Below are 21,246 nucleotides of genomic sequence, written 5' to 3' on the forward strand. Positions count from 1 at the left end.
CTTCTGAAGGCGGAGAATCTCTCGGATTCCATGCCTTCAGGTGAGTGTGTGTACGCGCGCGCGGCCCCGCCCCGCCTTTCCCCGTGACGTCGGCCGCGACCGCGCACTAGGCGGCGCCGAGCCGGGGAGAGTAGTGTCTGGCTGCGCGGGTCCCGCCTCTCCTCTCAGCGTCGCTCTCTCTCTCTCGCTTGTTTGGTTTCAGCTGATGTTCTCGGTCGCCGCCGAAATGTCGACCTCCGGAACGGCCGAGTGCTCGGATGAAGAGGCGAAGCAGAAGCTGCTGTGGAACGTCAAGAGAGAGGTGAGTGGATATATCGAGCCGGCACGTTTGTTACAAGACCATGGGGCAATTCTCTTGCCGCTGCAACACCTTGTAGTTTCTCAGTATCTTGCATTGCAGGTGGTGTCAGTGGGGTCTTACGGTTGGTACAGTTTTTAAAAAGGCACTATGACCTATTACACTGGATTGTTAGATAGGCGCTGTAAGTGTCCAGAAACCAGCTCTAGCATTAGAATGTGGTGTGAATTATTTTGGCACCGAGTGTTCTGTCCTGGCTGGCAATTTTTAGCCATTTGCCGACTGTCTCTAGCTGGAGATGACTATTCCTGCGCAGTGGAATAGTCTTCCCTAGCCTGACACCTCTCTCTCTCTGTCTCCAGGACTGCGCTGTGTCAAAGGTTTCGGATTCTGAAAGGAATGTCACCGACTCTTTCTCCGACAGGTTTCCGTCAGGGAGGAGCTGGGAGGGAGTGGCGATGCAACATGATTAAAAAAAAATAGGGTTAGTGTGATGGAGGAGGTATACCCAGCGAAGTATTACTAACCTATCCTGCATCCCGCGCACGACCACTCCGCCGTTCAAATGAAGAATTTACCCCCTACCAAAACAAATCCCAGGTCTATTTAACCCGCAGGTATCATTTGTGATGTAGCTGTAGACGCTACAATCAAATCGCGCTGTGAGCAATTTAACTCAGTCACATGGCTTTTATTTTTAAAAGAGCATTTCCATAACAAGTGAGATTTGCACTTTAAATCCTGGGTGTTAACCCGTATACACACACACATACAAAAAACAGCGCTTTTGGATTCAGGGTCCTAATCAGGGACTGCATATCTATATTAAAGCGGAATGGAGTCAGATAATTCCATAAGCAACTTTAGCCGAATATTTAATAAGAGGGGAAACCAAGAACCTTAACGGACTGTGTGGTCCCCGAACCCTAATTTGTGCCCGACAATGGATTGGAGGACGAATGAATGAGGGAACATGAGTCATTCAATTACGTAGTTTAGTCCGGTGACGATCCAGAAGGCTGAAAGCTTGGGTTTATGAATGAATATGTACGATCGGAGGTTGCTTCGAGGATTTCCTTCTGGCGTTTGTTGCAAGCAAGATCATAACTGTGTTTATTGCGCTTTATTGCCAATACTGTGACAGCTGGTGTCAATTCTAATGATTTTAAGAATTTAAAATTTGTTACTTAGCGTCCTGTTTGTTCATTTATGATTTAATTATGTTTAATCTGTTCATTTTTAATTCTGTACCTACCGTACTTGGAGAATATCCCTTCAAGCATATAGTTTTAAAAAAATAAACATGAAATGTTTAATCTCAAATATAATTTGATGGCAGCCAGGATAGGAAAGACTGGATGGTGAATACCATATGCATGTACTTTGCAAAAGGATGTAAGAGCAGAATTAGGCTGTTCAGCCCATCGAGTCTGTCTGCCATGCTATCACGGCTCATTTTTTTAATCCCTCTCAACTGCCTTTTCCCCTTGGCCTTTGATCCCCATACAAATCAAGAGCCTGTCAACCTCCATTTTAAATTTACCCAATAACTTGGCCTCCACAGCTACCTACAGCAATGAATTCCACAGACTCACCAGTCTCTGGCTAAAGAAATCCCTCCTTGACTCTGTTCTGAAAGGATCTCCTATTCCAAGGCTGTGCCCTTTGGTCCTGGGCTCCCCCACTATGGGAAGCAAACTCTCCACATCCACTCTACTTAGACCTTCCAGTATTCAAAAGGTTTCGATGAGACCCTCACCCACTCATTTGTCTAAACTCTGGGTCACTTAGCCTCTCAAGCCTGCCCTGTCATTCAGTATGATGATGGCTGATCTGCACAAAGGCTCATCTCTTCAGTTCTGTCTCATCTGTGAGATGAGGCTAGTTTGGGTCACTGGTAAACTTCAGATGAAGTTAGAACTAATTAGAAAACCATTGTTTCATTTTCATTACCAGAGATTTGATACCACCAGCTCCTCTTTATAATTTGAATTCATATATAGAATGCAAACAATTATTAAAGGGAAACGATGAAACTATTTTGTTAGTTAAAGTGAGTTGTTATTGTTGCTGTAGTCGCAACAGACATTGTTAGAACATAGAAACATAGAAAACCTACAGCACAATACAGGCCCTTAGGCCCACAATGCTGTGCTGAACATGTACTTACTTTAGAAATTACCTAGGTTTACCCATAGTCCTCTATTTTTCTAAGTTCTATGTACCAATCCAGGAGCCTCTTAAAAGACCCCATTGTATCCGCCTCCATCACAGTCGCTGGCAGCCCATTCCAGGCACTCACCACTCTCTGCGCAAAAAACTTACCCCTGACATCTCCTCTGTACCTACTCCTAAGCACCTTAAACCTGTGCCCTCTTGTGGCAGCCATTTCAGCCCTGGAAAAAAGCCTCTGACTATCCACATGATCAATGCCTCTCATCATCTTATACACCTCTATCAGGTCACCTCTCATCCTCCGTCACTCCAGGAGAAAAGGCCAAGTTCACTCAACCTATTCTCAGAAGGCATGCTCCCCAATCCAGGCAACATCCTTGTAAATCTCTCCAGCACCCTTTCTATTGTTTCCACATCCTTCCTGTAGTGAGGTGACCAGAACTAGCACAGTACTCTAAATGTGGTCTGACCAGGGTCCTATATAGCTGTAACATTACCTCTTGCTCTGGAATTCAGTTCCATGGTTGATGAAGGCCAATGCACCGTATGCCTTCTTAACCACAGAGTCAACCTGCGCAGCAGCTTTGAGTGTCCTATGGACTTGGACCCCAAGATCCCTCTGATCCACCACACTGGCAAGAGTCTTACCATTAATACTATATTCTGCCATCATATTTAACCTACCAAAATGAACCACCTCACACTTATCTGGGTTGAACTCCATCTGCCACTTCTCAGCCCAGTTTTGCATCCTATTGATGTCCTGCTGTAACCTCTGACAGCCCTCCACACTATCCACAACACCTCCAACCTTTGTGTCATCAGCAAACTTACTAACTCATCCCTCCACTTCCTCATCCAGGTCATTTATAAAAATTACAAAGAGTAGGGGTCCCAGAACAGATTCCTGAGGCACACCACTGGTCACTGACCTCCATGCAGAATATGAGCCGTCTACAACCACTTTTGCCTTCTGTGAGCAAGCCAATTCTGGATCCACAAAGCAATGTCCCCTTTGATCTCATGCCTCCTTACTTTCTCAATAAGCCTTGCATGGGGTACCTTATCAAAAGCCTTGCTGAAATCCATATACACTACATCTACTGCTCTACCTTCATCAATGTGTTTAATCACAATCTCAAAAAATTCAATCAGGTTCGTAAGGCACGACCTGCCTTTGACAAAGCAATACTGATTATTCCTAATCATATTATGCCTCTCCAAATGTTCATAAATCCTGCCTCTCGGGATCTTCTCCATCAAATTACCAATCACTGAAGTAAGACTCACTGGTCTATGATTTCCTGGGCTATCTGTACTCCCTTTCTTGAATAAGGGGACAACATCTGCAACCCTCCAATCCTCCGGAACCTCTCTCATCCCCATTGATGATGCAAAGATTATTGCCGGAGGCTCAGCAATCTCCTCCCTTGCCTCCAACAGTAGCCTGGGGTATATCTCGTCTGGTCCCGGAGGCTTATCCAACTTGATCCTTTCCAAAGGCTCCTCTTTCTTAATGTGTATATGCTCAAGCTTTTCAATCTACAGTCATCCCTACAGTCGCCAAGGTCCTTTTCCATAGTGAATACTGATGCAAAGTATTCATTAAGTACCTCCACTATCTCCTCCGGTTCCATACACACTTTTCCGCTGTCACACTTGATTGGTCCTATTCTCTCATGTCTTATCCTCTTGCTCTTCACATACTTGTAGAATGCCTTGGGGTTTTCCTTAATCCTATGCACCAAGGCGTTCTCATGGCCCCTTCTGGCTCTCCTAATTTCATTCTTAAACTCCTTCCGGCTATTTAACATTTATAATTTAAATGTTAAATGAAGTTGGGTGTTTAAAATTATTAGTGGGATGATGGAATAGAACTACCTCCGCTTGTATATTTATGTAGTCCCTATGGTGTAGTAAACTGTCCCATTGAGCTCCACTAACATGTAGTCAAACACAATTTGGCATCAAGCCACATAATTGTAGAAGAGCAAAAGAATGGGCGAAAAAGAGATTTAGTGAAAGAATTTTAGAACTCTACTTCTAATTAGAATTCTAGTTGAACGTCTAGATCTTAATAGTTATTCTGTAAGAAGCACAGATTTTCTGAAAAATATTTGGCAAAATCTTGGTGAAATTTACTAGCATAAATTTATGGTTTATTTTGCATTTTTTTTATAAAGGAGGTTTTAGTTTTTGTTACTCTGGTATTTAAAGTTTAACACTTGACTCTATTTTTAGAATCGCACTGAACCTTAAAGGAGTAGATAATTGGTCAGGGCAAGAAGGGATACGGGGAGAAGGCAGGAGATTGGGGCTGAGAGGAAAATTGGATAAGCCATGAATTGGTGGAACAGACTTGATGGGCCAAATGACCTAATTCTGCTCCTACACCTTATGGTCTTATTGCGTGATCATTGTTAATAAATTGTAAGATGCCTATACAAAAGCTGTTGAATTGACTATGTTCTGGATGTTTAAGTCTGAGTAGTACCACATTACAGAAGCTGTAGTTCAGGACATTGTATCTCTTACCACCACTGACTTTGCAAAACATCATTTCTCGATGCTGCTTAATAAATAAATAAAAAATTGCTTCTCTACAGGGCTCCACACTTTTTTTGTTCAATAGTACATGTTCTTGCAGCTCATTCAAACAGCGTGATTGCAGTTTCCATTCACTTGGTTCCTGCTGGGAACTCATTGTGACACAACAGTGATTCAATAGCAGTTTGTTCCCTCTTCAACAAAAGTAATTTACTGGATTATCCACCCTGCTCTCTGCACTGGAGACGACGCTGCTATGATATTTTGGTTAAATTTGCTAGCTGTCTTGACATCAGTAGATCCAATTTTGTTCTGGTTGATCTTCTTGCTGTCATCCTTCTGTCCTTTGTAAAAAATCTCCAATACGAGTTCTCCAAAATTAACGGCAGAGATCTTAAAACTAGCCTCCAGACCAGCTGCGCAGTATTTTATGCAGATAATTTCTTTGCACAGTTCCACTTTGCTCATTTGATTCAGCAATCTCATAATTTTTATGATGGCAAAGTTTACCCAAATAAGTACAGTAAACAAAATAAAAAGATTATTAGTCTTTGGATGATTAAATTGCAAGTCATTATGCCTGGTTGTGAATATCCGTTTAGTGGTTGGTCCTCAAAGATGCTGAAACCTCAATCATCCAAAATCCAACTAGTTTGTGGTTGAAAGAACCTTTCTGTGAGATCTGCACAAGTGCTCTCACACAGATGCTGGAGACTTCTTTTCAGACTTATTCATGTCTGCAGTTTGCCGATTCCCAACTTGCGATGGAAGCTCCACTTGTTCACACCCAATAAAATAATACATGTTCTCTTTTCCTTCCTTTCTGTACAGATACTCCCCTTCATTCCTGCAACTTCCCCTGGAAAAGGCAGCTATTTTTAAAGCTTAGTGGTTCTAAGTCTAGAGCAGTTAGCGTGTTTTAATTTTTTTTAGTTAGTTTGATCTTTACTTTGAAGACTGCCTGACTAAGTTACCTCAATATTACTGAAGCCTGTAATTGTATCAATAACAGGCTTCAGTAACATTGAGGTAATTTACCCTCAGAGGGGATCTTGAGCAGCTTGTTGGGAATCACTACTGTAGAAGACAATGAATCAGAGTCACTTTATTGCCAGTATGTGAAACATACCAGAATTGATTGTGGTTCGGTGCCAAACGTGGAAGTGCACAGGGCACTACCATAACAGATCGTGCAGTAGCAGCCAACAATTTACAAGACAATAGTGTAAACAGTCATGAGTAATCAACAATTAACAGAGCAGTCATGTGTAAATGTCAATAATCAATTTAAATAATTGTGAACATCTGAACAGACTCAATCATTATCAACAGAACAAGGAGAGCAGGAAACACCACTTAACAGATGTTGTGCAGGGACAGTTAAGGGTATTACACCTGAGTGAGTTTTGTTGAAAGGACTACAGGAAAGAAGCTTGGGAAATGGCGTGTAGTCCTGGTGGTGATGGGTGTGTAGTTTCAGTGATGATGTGTAGTCCTGGTGGTGATGGACTTGTTCTAATTGGGCTTTGAGACTGCAGTTGAAATACTATGTGAACAGTTTTGGTTCCCCTACCTGAGGAAGGATACTTTGAAGTTAGCGCAATATAATTTTGCTTGGCTGATCTTTGAGTTGCGAGGGTTATCAATTGATTGCCAAATCATAAACACAAGAGATTGATTCTGCAGATGCTAGAAATCAAGAGCAGTTCACACAAAATTCTGGAGGAACTAAGCAATGTCAGGCAGCATCTCTGGATGGGAATAAGCAGTCATCATTTTGGACTGAGACCCTTCTCAATTGAGTAATTATTCAGAAAGGGCCATCTATATTCGAACTTCTGGATTTCCACCACCCCATTAATGGAAATTGTTCGTCTTTCTTCAGTTTGTAATCTGGTGCAAAAGCCTCAGTGTATACTGTTGTTTCTAATGTAATGGTTATGTACCTGGCTGCATAACATTTGCAGTGCTTATGGAATATTGAAATACAGGCAGAGCCAAGAGCACGTCTCTGCTACTCCACCTCATCTGTTTTTTTCTCCTCCTCAACCTCACCCAGTTTCTCTTAAATCCACCCTGTCTGCTATAACTATATCTACTCTGATAGTAAATTCCACTTCCTAACCATTTGCAAGGAAAAAAATTTGTTCTGGGGGACACATGAGGCCACTCTTAAGTTGGAGGAGCAACACTTTGTGTTCCATCTAGGTAGCCTCCAACCTGATGGCATGAAAATCAATTTCACCAACTTCTGATAATTTTTTCCCACTCCCCCTTCCGTCCTCTTCAATTCCTCACTATAGTGCCCTTCTTCTCCTCATCCACCTATCATCTCGTCCTGATGCCCCACCTCCTTCCCTGTCTCCCAGTGTTCACTCTCCTCTCCAATCAGATTCCATCTTCTCCACCCCCTTACCTTTTCCACCTATAACCTCCAGGCTTCTTACTTCATTCTCTCTTCCCCCCCCCCCCACCAGCCCATCCACCTGGCTTCACCTATCACCTACCTTGTATGTCTTCTCCTCCTCCAACCACCTTATTCTGATATATTCCCTCTTCCTTTCCAGTCTGAGGTGTCACTGCTCAAAATGTTTATTTTTTTCCATTGAAGCTACTTGACCTTGTGTTGACGCGTGGCTAAGTGGTTAAGGAGTCGGTCTAGTGATCTGAAGGTTGATAGTTCGAGCCTCAGCTGAGGCAGCGTGTTGTGTCCTTGAGCAAGGCACTTAACCACACATTGCTGTGCGATGACACCAGTACCAAGCTGTATCGGCCCTAGTGCCCTTCCCTTGGACAACATCAGTGGCGTGGATAGGGGAGACTTGCAGCATGGGCAACTGTCGGTCTTCCATACAACCTTGCCCAGTCCTGCACCCTGGAAACCTTCCAAGGCGCAAATCCATGGTCTCACGAGATTAATGGATGCCCATTAAAAAAAATACTTGAGCTTATGAGTTCCTCCAGCATTTTGTGTGTGTTGCTCTGGATTTCCAACATCTGCTGAATCTCTTGTGTTTATAATTTCAAAGTTCAAAGTAAAATTTATTATCAGAGTACATACATGTCACCACATACAACCCTGAGATTGTTTTTCTGTGTGCATACTTAGGAGATCTGTAGAACAGTAACTGTAAACAGGACCAATGTACAACAGACTGTGCAACTGCAAATATAAATAAATAGTAATAAATAACAGGCATGAAATAATAAGATAAAAAGAGTCCTTAAATGTGTAGTTATCCCCTTTTGTCCTGATGGTTGTGGGGTAGTAACTGTTTTGGAACCTGGTGGTGCGAGTCCTGAGGCTCTTGTACCTTCAGCCTGATGGCAGCAGCGAGAAAAGAGCATGGCCTGAGTGGTGGGGATCTCTGGTGATGGACGCTTTTCTACAGCAACGTTTCACGTAGATGTGCTCAATGGTTGGGAAGGTTTCACTTGTGATGTACTGGGCCAAATCGACTACTTTTTGTAAGATTTTCCACCCAAAGGCATTGGTGTCCCATACCCGGCTGTAATACAGTCAGTCGGCACACTTTCCACCACACATTTAAAGAAGTTTTCTAAGGTTTTCGATGACATGCCAAACCTCCACGGGCTAAGGAAGTAGAGGCACTGTCGTGCTTTCTTCACAATTATATTTATATGATGGGTCCAGGATAAGTCCACCGAGACGGTGACACCCAGCAATCTAAAGTTACTGACCCTCTCCACTTCTTTCTTTTCAAATCTTTTTATTGTATATATAGGAAAAATAACATGAGTACATCAAAGTAACAACACTTACAATGCCTCAAAAAAACCCATCATCTTAAAGATTGAAAACAAAATTTTGTGATAACAAAAAAAAACCTACTGAGCAGAAAAGTGAGAAAAAAAAAGAACCCATTAGGTGTAGAACCCCGGAACCATGCGTCATACAAAAAGCTTCTAAAAATAAACATCAAACCGCCAGCAAGAAAAGAAAATATACTAAGAAAATTTACAATTAGATCATGGAAAAATTATATCAATTAACTCAAATGATAACAACGAGCAAATGAGCCCCATCTTTTCTCAAAATCAAATAAAGGTTCAAAGGTTCGACTTCTAATTTCCTCCAAACTAAGACATAGCATCACTTGAGAGAACCATTGTGACAAAGTGGGAGCTGATGTATCCTTCCACTTCAACAAAATGGCCCTCCTAGCTATCAATGTAACAAATGCAATAACATGTTGGTCAGACACAGAAATACCATGAATATTTTGAGGAACTATTCCAAAAAGCACAGTTAATTTATTAGGTTGTAAATTAATTTTAAGTGCTTTAGAAATTGTTGAGAAAACCAACTTCCAGAACTGTTCCAATATAGAACAAGAGCAAAACATATGTGTCAGTGTAGCTATCTCAGTTTTACATCTATCACAATGACTATCAACATTAGGAAAGATTTTAGAAAGTCTCTCCTTTGTCAAATGATAATGATGTACAATTTTAAATTGGATCAATGAATGGCTAGCACAATTTGAAGAAGAGTTAACCAACTTCAATATCTGCATCCAATCCTCCGTCATAAAAGTCAAATTAAGTTCCTTTTCGCAATCCTGTTTAATCTTAGACAAAGGACACTTATCCCATTGTAATAGTAAATTATCAATTCTTCCAATAGAACCCTTAATCAAAGGATTCATACTCATAATAGTATCTAACAGGTCAGCCTCCAATATGTAAGGGAAATTACTTAAATATTTTTGTAAAAAATTGTCTAACTTGAAGGTATTGCAGAAAGTGTGAGTATGAAAGAGAATATTTATCAATTAATTGTTCAAAGGACATCAATCTATCTTCTTTAAATAAATCCAAAAAAGAATTAATACCTTTATTTTTCCAAAGTAGAAAAATTGGATCACTAAAGTCTACAATCAGCTACTTGGTCTTATTGACATTGAGTGAGAGGTTGTTGTTATTACACCACTCAACTAAATTTTCAATCTCCCTTTCATATGCTGATTCATCACCACCTTTGATACAGCCCACAACAGTGGTGTCATTAGCAAACTTGTATATGGTGTTGGAGCTGTACTTAACCACACAGTCATAGGTGTAAAGTGAGTAGAGCAGGGGACGAAGTACACATCCCTGCAGTGCTCCTGTGCTGATGGAGATTGTGGAGAAGATGTTTTTGCCTTTCCGAATTAACTGGGGTCTACAAGAGAGGAAATCCAGGATCAAATTGCACAAGAGGATATTGAGGGCCAGGTTTTGGAGTTTACTGATTAGTTTTGAGGGGATGATGGTGTTAAATGCTGAGCTGTAATCGATAAAGAGCATCCTGATGTATATATCTTGGTTGTCCAGATGTTCCAGGGTTGTGTGGACAGCCAACGAGGTAGCATCTACTGTAGACTTTTGGCTTCAGTAGGTGAATTGGAGCAGATCCAAGTCACCAGTCAGACAAGAGCTGATGTGCTTCAACGCCAACCTCTCAAAACACTTCATCACTCTGAATGCAAGTACCACTGGGCGATAGTCATTTAGACAGGTTACCACACTCTTCTTGGGCAAGGTACAATTGAAATCTGCTTGAAGCAGGTGGGTACCACATACTGCCGGAGTGAGAGGTTGAAGATATCCATGAACACACCAGCCAGTTGGTCAGCACAGGTCTTCAGTACTCGGCCAGGTATTCCACCTAGACCAGATGCTTTCTTTGGATTTGCTCTCCTGAGAGCAGCCCGCATGTCATCTTTAGATAATTTGCCCAGAGCTCTACTTTTGATCTCTGTGGCGATGTGGATTGTGAAAGTCAAGGTGGTGCGGAAGGAGAGAATCCTAGAATCCAAGGATGCTACACCTAATCATCTCATCATCCCAACTATGTAGTAAATGAGAACAATCACATTGCTCCTTCCTTGTTCCCATATTAACTATCGTTATCCTTATCTACCTATGAAATCACTCTTGAATTTCTGATGTATTCACTAATTGTAGAAAAGGATTCAATAGCTTTGCAACTGGTCTCGGCCTGAAATGTCGACTGCACCTCTTCCTAGAGATGCTCCCTGGCCTGCTGCGTTCACCAGCAACTTTTATGTGGGCCACTTTATACACCTGCTTGTTAATGCACATATCTAATCAGCCCATCATGTGGCAGGAACTCGATGCATAAAAGCATGTAAATATGGTTAAGAGGTTCAGTTATTGTTCAGACCAAACGTCAGAATGGGGAAGTAATGTGGTCTGAGTGATTTTGACTGTGGAATGATTGTTGGCGCCAGTTGGGGTGGTTTGAGTGTCTCAGAAACTGCTGATCTCCTGGGGTGTTTACCATCAACAGTCTCTAGAGTTTACGGAGAATGGTGTGTGGGGGGGGGGAACTTCCAGTGAATGGCAGTTCTGTGGGTGAAAACGCTTTGTTAATGAGAGAGGTTAGGGGAGGATGGCTGGACTGTTTCAAGCTGACAGTAACTCAATAACCACGTGTTACAACAGTGGTGTGCAGAAGAGCATCCCTGAATGCATAACATGTCAAACCTTGAAGTAGATGGGCAACAGCAGCAGAAGACCACACTGGGTTGAAAGGTCTACCTAATAAAGTGGCTATTCTTTATTAAGTGTATATTCTTAATCTATTGCACATCTGTGTGCCTTCATTTCTAGATTTGGCTTTTGAAATGGTCTTCATTATGTCCTTTACATCCTGTCATATGTTTTGTCACATTAATGCATAAACTGTATTTTCTTTCTAAGTGTCAATGAATATGCTTTTCATCCTCTCTCTACTTGACTATCTTACCCTGAAATACCTTTTCCAAATTGAGGTTTTATCTAGTTTATCATTACCTTTTGACTTTCTTATTCAGAGCTAGTAATAAGAAGTCCCAGAGGTAGTGAAAGTGTCAATTTCTGAGGAGGTTTGAACAATGGCGAGTCATTCACCCTAATGGCTTAATGGAAATTTGTACAGTCAGATGACTGTGAAAGCTAATTGCCTCCATTGCAGTTGAAGTAAAAATGGCAGCTTCCACCAAGTTGTTTTTTTTAAAGCTTTAATTCATTCAGAGAATGTGGGTGCTGCTAGCAACACCAGCATTTAATGCTTGTTTTAAGTTTTCTTTCAGCTGAATGAATTAAAGAGGGAATTTTAAGAATTCACATCGGTGCATAGGCAAACTGGGATAAAGATTAGCAGCCCTCCTCTCTCCTCACCCCCACTGCTTGCGTGAGGGCTGAGTTTGAGTTTCTGCACCTTCTCTTTCCCTTCTTGTGGTATCTGGCCCTTTGCCCCCTCACCCCCTCAGTTTTGAGGATATTGGGTGAGTTTCCCGCTCCACTTCAACTGTTTCCTGATGAACTGAAGACAGCCTCTGGACTCTCAACCACAGAACACAGAACATTACAGCACAGGGACAGACACTTCAGCCCACAGTGTTGAACTGGCTAAAAAGTGAAAAAAAACACAATAACTAATACCTCATATTTATACAATGTCCATATCCCCTCCATCTTCCTCATAGTCATGTGCCTATCTAAATATCTATTAAAAGCCTCGTACGTTTGCCTCTACCACCGTACCAGGCAGCGCATTTCAGACATCTACCATGCTGAGTAAAAAAAAATTTGTCCCTCCTATCCTCCTTTGAACCTACCCCCTCTCACCTTTAATGCATGCCCTCTGCAGTATTATTTATTTATTTATTGTCCTTTTACAGTTTGCCTTTTGCACATTGTCTGTGCTGGTGGTGCAGTGGTGCCTGCACACCCGAGCTTCAGGACAAGAAGTCCTGGGTTTGAATCCAGCCGGCTCCTTGCGCGTTTTCCATCTTTGCAGGGTTGAGCGTCGAGCCAGCAACGCGGCCTCGCAAAACAAACACTAAAGAAATGGCAAGGTTTCCGCCCAATGTGCCAATCAAGGTGCGGGGAGGAACTTTTGCACATTGGTTGTTTCTCTGCATAGTTTTTCATTGATTCTCTGTTCCACTGTGGATGCCCGCATGAAAGTAAACCTCAGGGTAGAATATGGTGACGTATACGCACATTATTTGATAATTATACTTTGAATGTCTGTGTGAGTCTTTTGGTTGGAGGGTCACTGGTATAACCCCCTTTTGCTCGGTGGGGAGGGGACCTTGTAGCGGGGTGGGAGGGGATTGTTGCTGGAGCTAGGGAGGTAGATTCTTGGTGCCAATCCCATCGTCACTCATCTTGCTGCCTTCCCTTTTTCTGACAAGAATCTCAACATCCCTTCCTGCCAAGTTTTTAGGGCAACCTGTTTATTTCATGGTTAAATATAACTGAATTCCACATTTATTTAGTTAGCTGCCAGGGACTTATTTTAAATGTTAGTAGATGAAAGAGAAACGCTGACTAATTCTTCAAAGGGTGAGAGACTGGAAAAATTGATGTCACTAGAAGATAATATACAGATGCAGGAAACAATTAGGACAGGCGGTATATGGCTTTCATAATTGCTGACTGCACATGCAAGAAGATATGAGTACATGAGCAACAATGCTTTCCTCCAATTATGCCTGCCTTATAAGAATCGTATCTGGAGAGATATGTACAATTTTAATTTCCTTATTTGAAAAACAATACATTTGCTATCATTGGAGTATAGGCAAGATTCTGTTGAGGGTCCTCAGGTGGCAGGCCGGTTACATGAGAGATTGAGTCAGCCAGTTCCCTATTCTAGCCCATTGACCTTAATTAACCACTATTCTTATTACACTTGACAGGATGGGTGTGGGAACCATTTCCCTCAGGCTGAGGGGCCTGGAACTAAGGGTACGTCCACACTACGCCGGATAATTTTGAAAACGAAGCTTTTTCTCTTCGTTTTGACCCTCTGTCCACACTAAAACAACGTTTTCATCCCCCGAAAACGGAGATTTTCAGAAATAGTCGCCAGAGCGAATAAATCTGAAAACACCTGATATCCGTTGCAGTGTGTACGGGGTAACCAGAGCTTTTTAAAACCGCTGTCATGACGTGCTAGAATAGATGGCGGCAGCCCGGCATTCCATTGTTTTCTTCTTCTTATTATTATTATTATTACTTCATTGTCGCCAAACAATTGATACTAGAGCGTACAATCATCACAGCGGAACCTAACAATTTCAGAACAAACAGCAACAAGACTGAAGCCAGAAGAGTTAGAAATGTACTCACCAAATACTTTGACCCATAGCTTACTGAATAAATAAGTATACTCACTTTGTCCATGTTTTCTGACCTTGCTTGTATGAAGGTGGTTTACCTATTTATGCAAGTACTTCTCTGACAATAGATGTGTAACAGCCTAATGTAACAGTGTGTGGAAATACAAGATAACACTGATGCAGACATATTTTATACATTTAACAAGGTGCTTTATTAATGCAACAGAGTTAGTCAGTTTTTCAATGTTCGTCGCCAGCTGGGTCATACTGTCCGTGAACTCCCTGTCGGTTGTCTCCATACACTCCAGTATTTGTTTTTTTTTCAGTTTTAAGTCCTCCTGCGCGACAGCCAAGAACAATTCCTTTTAAGTTTTTCTACTCTGTAACTGGACAAACGCGCACTAAGTATACCGTTTCCTCTTCGCTTGTTTTCTGTGTGTTCTGCGCGTGCCCAGTAGAGGAGATTCGCCAAAAATATCTGTGTTAGTGTGGGCAGAGATATTTTGAAAAATGCTTAGTGTGGACGCCTGTCGTTTTTACTCGAAACCGGCGTTTTCAAAATTAGCCAGCATAGTGTGGACGTAGCCTAAGATTCACAGTTCCATAATACGGGTAGATCTGAAATAAGGTGAGATTTCTTCATCTGGCAGATATGAATCTTTGGAATTATCCACCGTGGTGTGTGGAGGTTCGGTAATTGACTGCATTCCAAAACAGAGTGAGAGATCTCTGGACCTTAAACTAAGAGATAAGAATGTCCTTGGGATAAAGGATCAGTTGTGTTGTTGTATGGCAGAGTTACTCGAGGGCAGCATGACCTGCTCTTTGTATACACTCAGGCTACTTTATTACGTACCTCTCATCCACTTTAAGGTTCAATGTGTTGTGCATTCAGAGATGCTGTTCTACACTCCACTGTTGTAATGCACGGTTATGAAGGAGAAGATAAAGTCAGATGTATCAGTATTACAGAGGAGTAAAGGGAATTACAGAGGCATGAGGGAGGAGCAGGCAGAATTGATTGCAAAAGAACACTGGCAGGGATGATGGCAGAGCAGCAATGGCTGGAATTTTTGGAAGCAATTCGGAAAGCACAGGGTACATTGTATACATCCCAAAAAGAAAGTATTCTAAAGGAAGGATGACACAACTGTAGTTGGTGAGAAGTCAAAGCCAACATAAAAGCCAAAGAGAAGGCAAAAATTAGTGTAGTTAGAGGATTGGGAAACTTAAAAAAACCAACAGAAGGCAAGTAAAAAAAAGTCATTAAGAAGATAAAGATAGAATATGAAAGTAAACTAGCCAATAATATTAAAAGGATACCAAAAGTTTCTTTAGATATATAAAATGTAAAGGAGAGGTGAGAGTAGTATCGGACCGCTGGAAAACTATGCTGGAGAGGTAGCAATGGAGAACAATGAAATGGTGGAGTTTGCATCAGTCTTCACTGTGGAAGGCACTAGCAGGGTCATGAAGTGTGTGAAGCTGCCATAATTAGAAGGTTCTTTGGAAACTGAAAGGTCTGAAGGTAGATAAGTCACCTGGACCAGATGAAGTGCATCCCAGAGCTCTGAAAGAGGTGGCTGATGAGCTTGTGGAGGCATGAATAATGATTTTTCCAGAATCACTACATTCTGGAATGGTTCTGGAAGACTGGAAAATTGGAAATGCCACTCGACTCTTCAAGAAGGGAGAGAGGCAAAAGAAAGGAAATGATAGGCCAGTTGGTCTGATCTCAGCGGTTGGGAAGATGTTGGAGTCGATTTTTAGGATGAGGTCTCAAGGCTCATGATAAAAGAGTCTGTAGTCAGCATGGTTTCCTCGAGGGGAAAATCTTGCCTGACATATCTGTTGGAATTCCTTGAAGAAATAATAAGCAGGATAGGCAAAGGAGAATTGGTTGATGTTATGTACTTGGATTTTCAGAAGGCCTTTGACAAGGTGCCACACATGAGGCTGCTTAACAAGCTACAAGGCCATGGTATTACAGAAAAGATTCTTGCATGGATAAAGCAGTGACTGATAGGCAGGAGGCAAAGAGTAAGAATAAAGGGAGCCTTTTCTGACTGCCTACCACTGATTGCTGGTGTTCCACCAGGATCTGTAATGAGACCGATTCTGTCAAAGATTTGGATGATGGAATTAATGGCTTTGTTATGACGTTTGCAGACAATATGAAGATGGGTGGAGGGGCAGGTTGTTTTGAGGAAGTAGAGAGTCTACAGAAGGACTTAGACAGATTACAAGAATGAGTAAAGAAATGGCAGATGGAAATCAGTGTCAGGAAGTGTATGGTCATGTACTTTGGTAGATGACATGGAAGGGTTGACTTTTCTAAATGGAGAGAGAAAACAAAAACTGAGGTGCAAAGTGACTTGGGTCTCCTTGTGCAGGATTCCCAAAAGGTTAATTTGCAGGTTATGGCTGTGGTGAGGAAGGAATTCATTTGTTAGCGTACATTTCAAGAGGACTGGAATATAAAAAGCAAGGATGTAATGTTGAAACTATATAAAGCACTGGTGAGGGCTCACTTGGAGTATTGGGGAATGGATGTGCTAAAACTGGAAAGGGTTCAAAGGAGGTTCACGAAAATGATTCCAGGATTGAATGGCTTGTCATATGAAGAATGTTTGATGGCTCAGGGCTTGTATTCACTAGAATTCAGAAGAATAAGAGGTGTCCTTATTGAAACTTATCAAATGGTGAAAGTTCTTGATAGAGTGGATGTGGAGAGGATGTTTCTTATGACGAGAGAGCTTAAGACCAGAGGACACAGCTTCACAATAGAGGGGTGTCCTTTTGATTGGAGATGAGGAGGAATTTCTTTAGCCGGAGAGTGGAGAATCTGTGGAATTCTTTGCCGCGGGCAGCTGTAGAGGTCAAGTTTTTATGCGTATTGAAAGGCAGAGGTTGATAGATTCTTGATTGGTCAGGGCATGAAGGGATATGGAGAGAAAGCAGGAGACTGGGGCTGAGAGGAAGATTAGATCAGCCACAATGGAATGGTGGAACAGATTCGATGGGCCGGGTGGCCTTGTGGTCCTGTATCTTATGGTCTTGTGGTTATTTGAGTTATTGTCACCTTCCCGCTAACTTGAACCAGTCTGGCCAGTCCCCTCCGAACTCTCTTATTTTCGCCCACAGAACTACCATGCCCGGGATGATTTTTTTTGGGGTTTTTTTTGCACCATTCTCTGTAAACTCCAGAGACTGTTGTGCATGAAAGTCCCAGGAGATCAGCAGTTTCTGCAATGCTCAAACCATTCTGTTTGGCACCAACAATAATTCCACAGTCAAAGTCACTTAGATCACATTTCTTAACCAATCTGAGGTTTGGTCTGAACAGCAACTGAACCTTTTGACCATGTCAGCGTTATGAATTAAAATGCTGCCACATGATTGGCTGATTAGATATTTGCATTAATGAGCAGGTGTATCTAATAAAGTGGCCAATGAGTATCTGTTCTGCCTTGTGTTATGTGGTCAACTGTTCAGGCCCATGATTAACTCTATTAGCCTTTATCCTGAATTGTCATCATCCAAAGCCTTATTTGTAGTTGTGCTAATTAGATGTCTGACATGAAAGTTTTGCTTTTGCTTCTTTGAAAACTATAAACTGAGGAAAATTGGATGCTCTTGTAATGTAAATTATTTGTTTCAAATTATGCACCATTTTATCTGATTCTAATTCAATCAGGGCTTATCTGCCTACATCCAAACAGATCATAAGATGTCATTGTATGCATTACAATGAGGATAGACACTTGTGTTGCACAGCAGTATAAATAATCTCATAGATAATAATCCTTTCAATATTTACAAGGTCTTAGTGAATACAAATGACCATATACTCTCCAGTCTTGTATTCAAGTTGAAGCTCATTGTCATCTGACTGTACATATATACAACCAAACAAAACAACATTTCTCCTGACCACAGTGCATACATATATCACCCATAACATGTAGAAAATAAAATACTATCACAAATAAGTTAGTAAAATATAGCACAGGTTAAGAAGTACAAATTGACACCGTCTGAGTGACGGGACCTTGGTGGTGTGTTACATGCCTCAAGGAGATCTGTGATTTTTTTTGTGAGAATGATATAATGGTCTTTTGGAGGTCACCTGATGTAATTTTCCCGCTGATGTGAGGTCACGTGATGATATGTGCACCACGGGTATATAAGGGTAGACCCCAGATGACGCAGTTAAATTTTAGTTTGTAGATTTCCAGGTAGAACGTGCTGTGTCTCCGTTTCTGTTGCATGTTTGTTTTTGTGACGCAGTTTCATTTTTGAAACAGTTGTGCGTTCTGTTGCAAGGTACAATATTTCTGGACTGGAAATTTTTGCTAGATATGCTGATGTACCTTATTCCAGCAGCAGTAGAAGGGAGAGTCAAGACTTTATCGAAGTTACAGGATCGAAGGATCGAGAGGAGTCGGCATCGTTCAGCAGTTTAACAAAGGATCGACCTTATTGAGTCTTCATTGAAGGAGTAGCGACCTGTATCGGAGATAACTCTTGGCAAAAGAGCAAAGAGTTCATGCAAAGGTTTGCTCTCTCTAAAAGAAATTAAAATCAGTTGTTTTAAATTGTTTATTTACTGCATCGTGAATCCTTTGGACAGAACTGGCAGGAAAGTCGCGTCTATGAAGAAATCCTTCTCCAGAGAAGTCTCTCCCAATTGAACGTATAAATCTGTGGGACTTTCGAATTTACTAGTTTAAGAACTACATCTGACTTTATCGCTTTAAGAATTGTTTTCGCATTTAACTCTTTAAGAACCAGTACCGTGTGACGATTTGTTGAACGGCTGCATAACAGCTAACTTCCGGTTAAAGTTTTCGTTTGTTTTTTTTATGTTGTTTATCCGTGTTTAATAAATGTTTGGTTGTTTTTATATAACCTGTCTCATTTGATATTCATTGTTGCCGGTTACATAACAGGTGGCAGGGTATTCGTTAGTCTCACAGCCTGAGGGAAGAAGCTGTTACCCAGTCTGGCAGACCTAGTCCTGATGTTTCTGTACCTCCTTCCCGACGGTAGTGAGTCAAAGGGACTGTAGGATGGGTGGTAGGGATCCTCAACAGTGCGTTGGCTTTTTGTATACAAGTTTAAGTTCCAATATACAACGCTCCTGGTAAATGTTACAAATGGTTGGGGGCGGGGGGGGGGGAGAGGGAGACCCCAGTGACCCTCAGCGATTTTTAATATCCATTGTAGAATGAATAGAATTAGAACTGTTTATAATTAATTTTCATAAACCAGATTGGCTTTCAATAGGAATGAAGTTGTGTCTTATCACCAGTTTAGGAGGGTGTAAAATTTCATTGCATTGGTGAGGCTGCACTTAGAATACTGTATACAGTCTTGGTCACTCTGTTAATGAGAACGATGTGGCTAAGGTGGAAAGAGTGCAGAAAAGATTTGAGGGTGTTGCAAGGAGTAGAGGACCAGAGTTATAGGAAGATGCCATTCTGGCTGGGTGGGTCTTTATTCCTCGTAACATGGAATGAAAGCAAACTTCTAGAAATGTTTAAAATGATGAGAGGCTTAGATAAAATGGATACTGAGTCTTTTCCACAGAGTAGGGGAGTCCAAATCTAGGAAGCATATGTTATGTTTTGTAACTTCTAAACATTAAACTAACTCAAAGGAAAACAAAAGAGCTGAGAGATGCGAGCTTTAGTTCATATTTACTTTAAGCGAGGATCACGTGGTAGCTTCGTAATGTTCATATTTTTACATATAACCCATAATGAAATGTGTAAATGCCCAAAAATGCTTAATCAAGCAATCTATTTACAACATTACTCAAATATTACTGAAATATTAAATATCCAACAGCATAGATTTCAGGTGAGAGGGAAAAGATTTAAATGGGACCTGAGAGGCAACTTTTTCACGCAGAGGGTGGTGAGTATATGGAACGGGATGTCAGAGGAAGTGGTTGAGGCAGGTTCAATGGTGTCATTTAAGAATTTGCTGGATAGTGATGTCACATACCCCGTGATGGGTTAAAGAACCAGCAGAAATGGAAAATAGTTTGGAGTCCAGTATTGCTATTAACTAATATTATTTATTAGTAACTATGCAATGCAGTAATATAAAATCAGATATATAAAACAGATTAGCAATGAATATATATATGAACATCAAGCTTCTTCGAGTCTAGGGGTAAATAGATAGTCTTAAGATGATGAGTAAAGTTCAGTTCAGTTCGTGGTATTGAGTTAAGTAGTGATGGAGAGAGAGGGAGAGATTTGAGTCTTCAGGTGAGCTGATGCCGTCAATCTTTCCGTTGTCCTCCGAAATTCTTTGGAAGTCACCGACTGTGACCACAACAAAGGGAACCGTTCTTCTGTGGTGGATTTATCAACCCAGGCGAGGGTTGGACACACAAATAACTCCCCACCGGTCACTCCTTTTTCACACTGCGAGAGCCACTGATCGATCCTCCAAAACCCACTTTTTCTGTGGGTACAACAAAGCTCATTCAGTGTCCAAAACCATGTGTCTCCAATTCTATCATCTGACCTTCTATTTATCTCCCCGTGCTGAGTACCAACTGTCTGTTGAACAGCTCCTCCCTTCCCTCTCTGTAAGAATTTCCAAGCAGGCAGCGTCCTTGTAGAAAGTATAAACATGCTGTGAACAGTTTTTGCCGCTCTCTCGCATTCTTTCTCTCTCTCTTTTTTAACAAGGTGTTTGTGTTGGGCACCTGTCTCTCTCTGTCTCTCTCTGTCTCTCTCTGTCTCTCTTCAAAAGCACAGTTCATAGGGGTAATTCAGGACCCCATCACAGTTATGTGAAGGGGTGGCACTTGTAGGGATGTGAGCTGAACGCAGGAATTGGGTCTAGCTCGGTGGTCAATGTGGTCAGCATGGACTCATTGGGCTATGTTGCTGATTCTATTCGTTCCTTCGTTATGTGCTGTGTCATAGGATGTGGGTGAGCATGGTCTTTCCATGACCATAAATGTTCTTGGCAATTTTTCTACAAAAACCAGTTGCCAATGTCTTCTGGGCACTGTCTTTACAACACTGGTAACCCCAGGCTCTTCAGAGATTGTCTGCCTGG

General features: G+C 41.6%; 1 protein-coding gene across 1 annotated transcript in view; it reads left to right on the forward strand.

Annotated features, from left to right (window-relative positions):
- The first annotated feature begins 203 nt into the window (after positions 1–203).
- Positions 204–21,246, forward strand: part of sgsm2 (small G protein signaling modulator 2) — a 274,118-nt gene continuing 253,075 nt past the window's right edge. Inside the window, exon 1 of the mRNA XM_072242777.1 lies at positions 204–301. Within this exon, the coding sequence (XP_072098878.1) occupies positions 206–301 (96 nt within the window). The 5' untranslated portion in view covers positions 204–205. The remainder of the gene's footprint in view (positions 302–21,246) is intronic.

This window comes from Mobula birostris, chromosome 25 (assembly GCF_030028105.1).
Source record: "Mobula birostris isolate sMobBir1 chromosome 25, sMobBir1.hap1, whole genome shotgun sequence".
Taxonomy (NCBI): Eukaryota; Metazoa; Chordata; class Chondrichthyes; order Myliobatiformes; family Myliobatidae; genus Mobula; species Mobula birostris.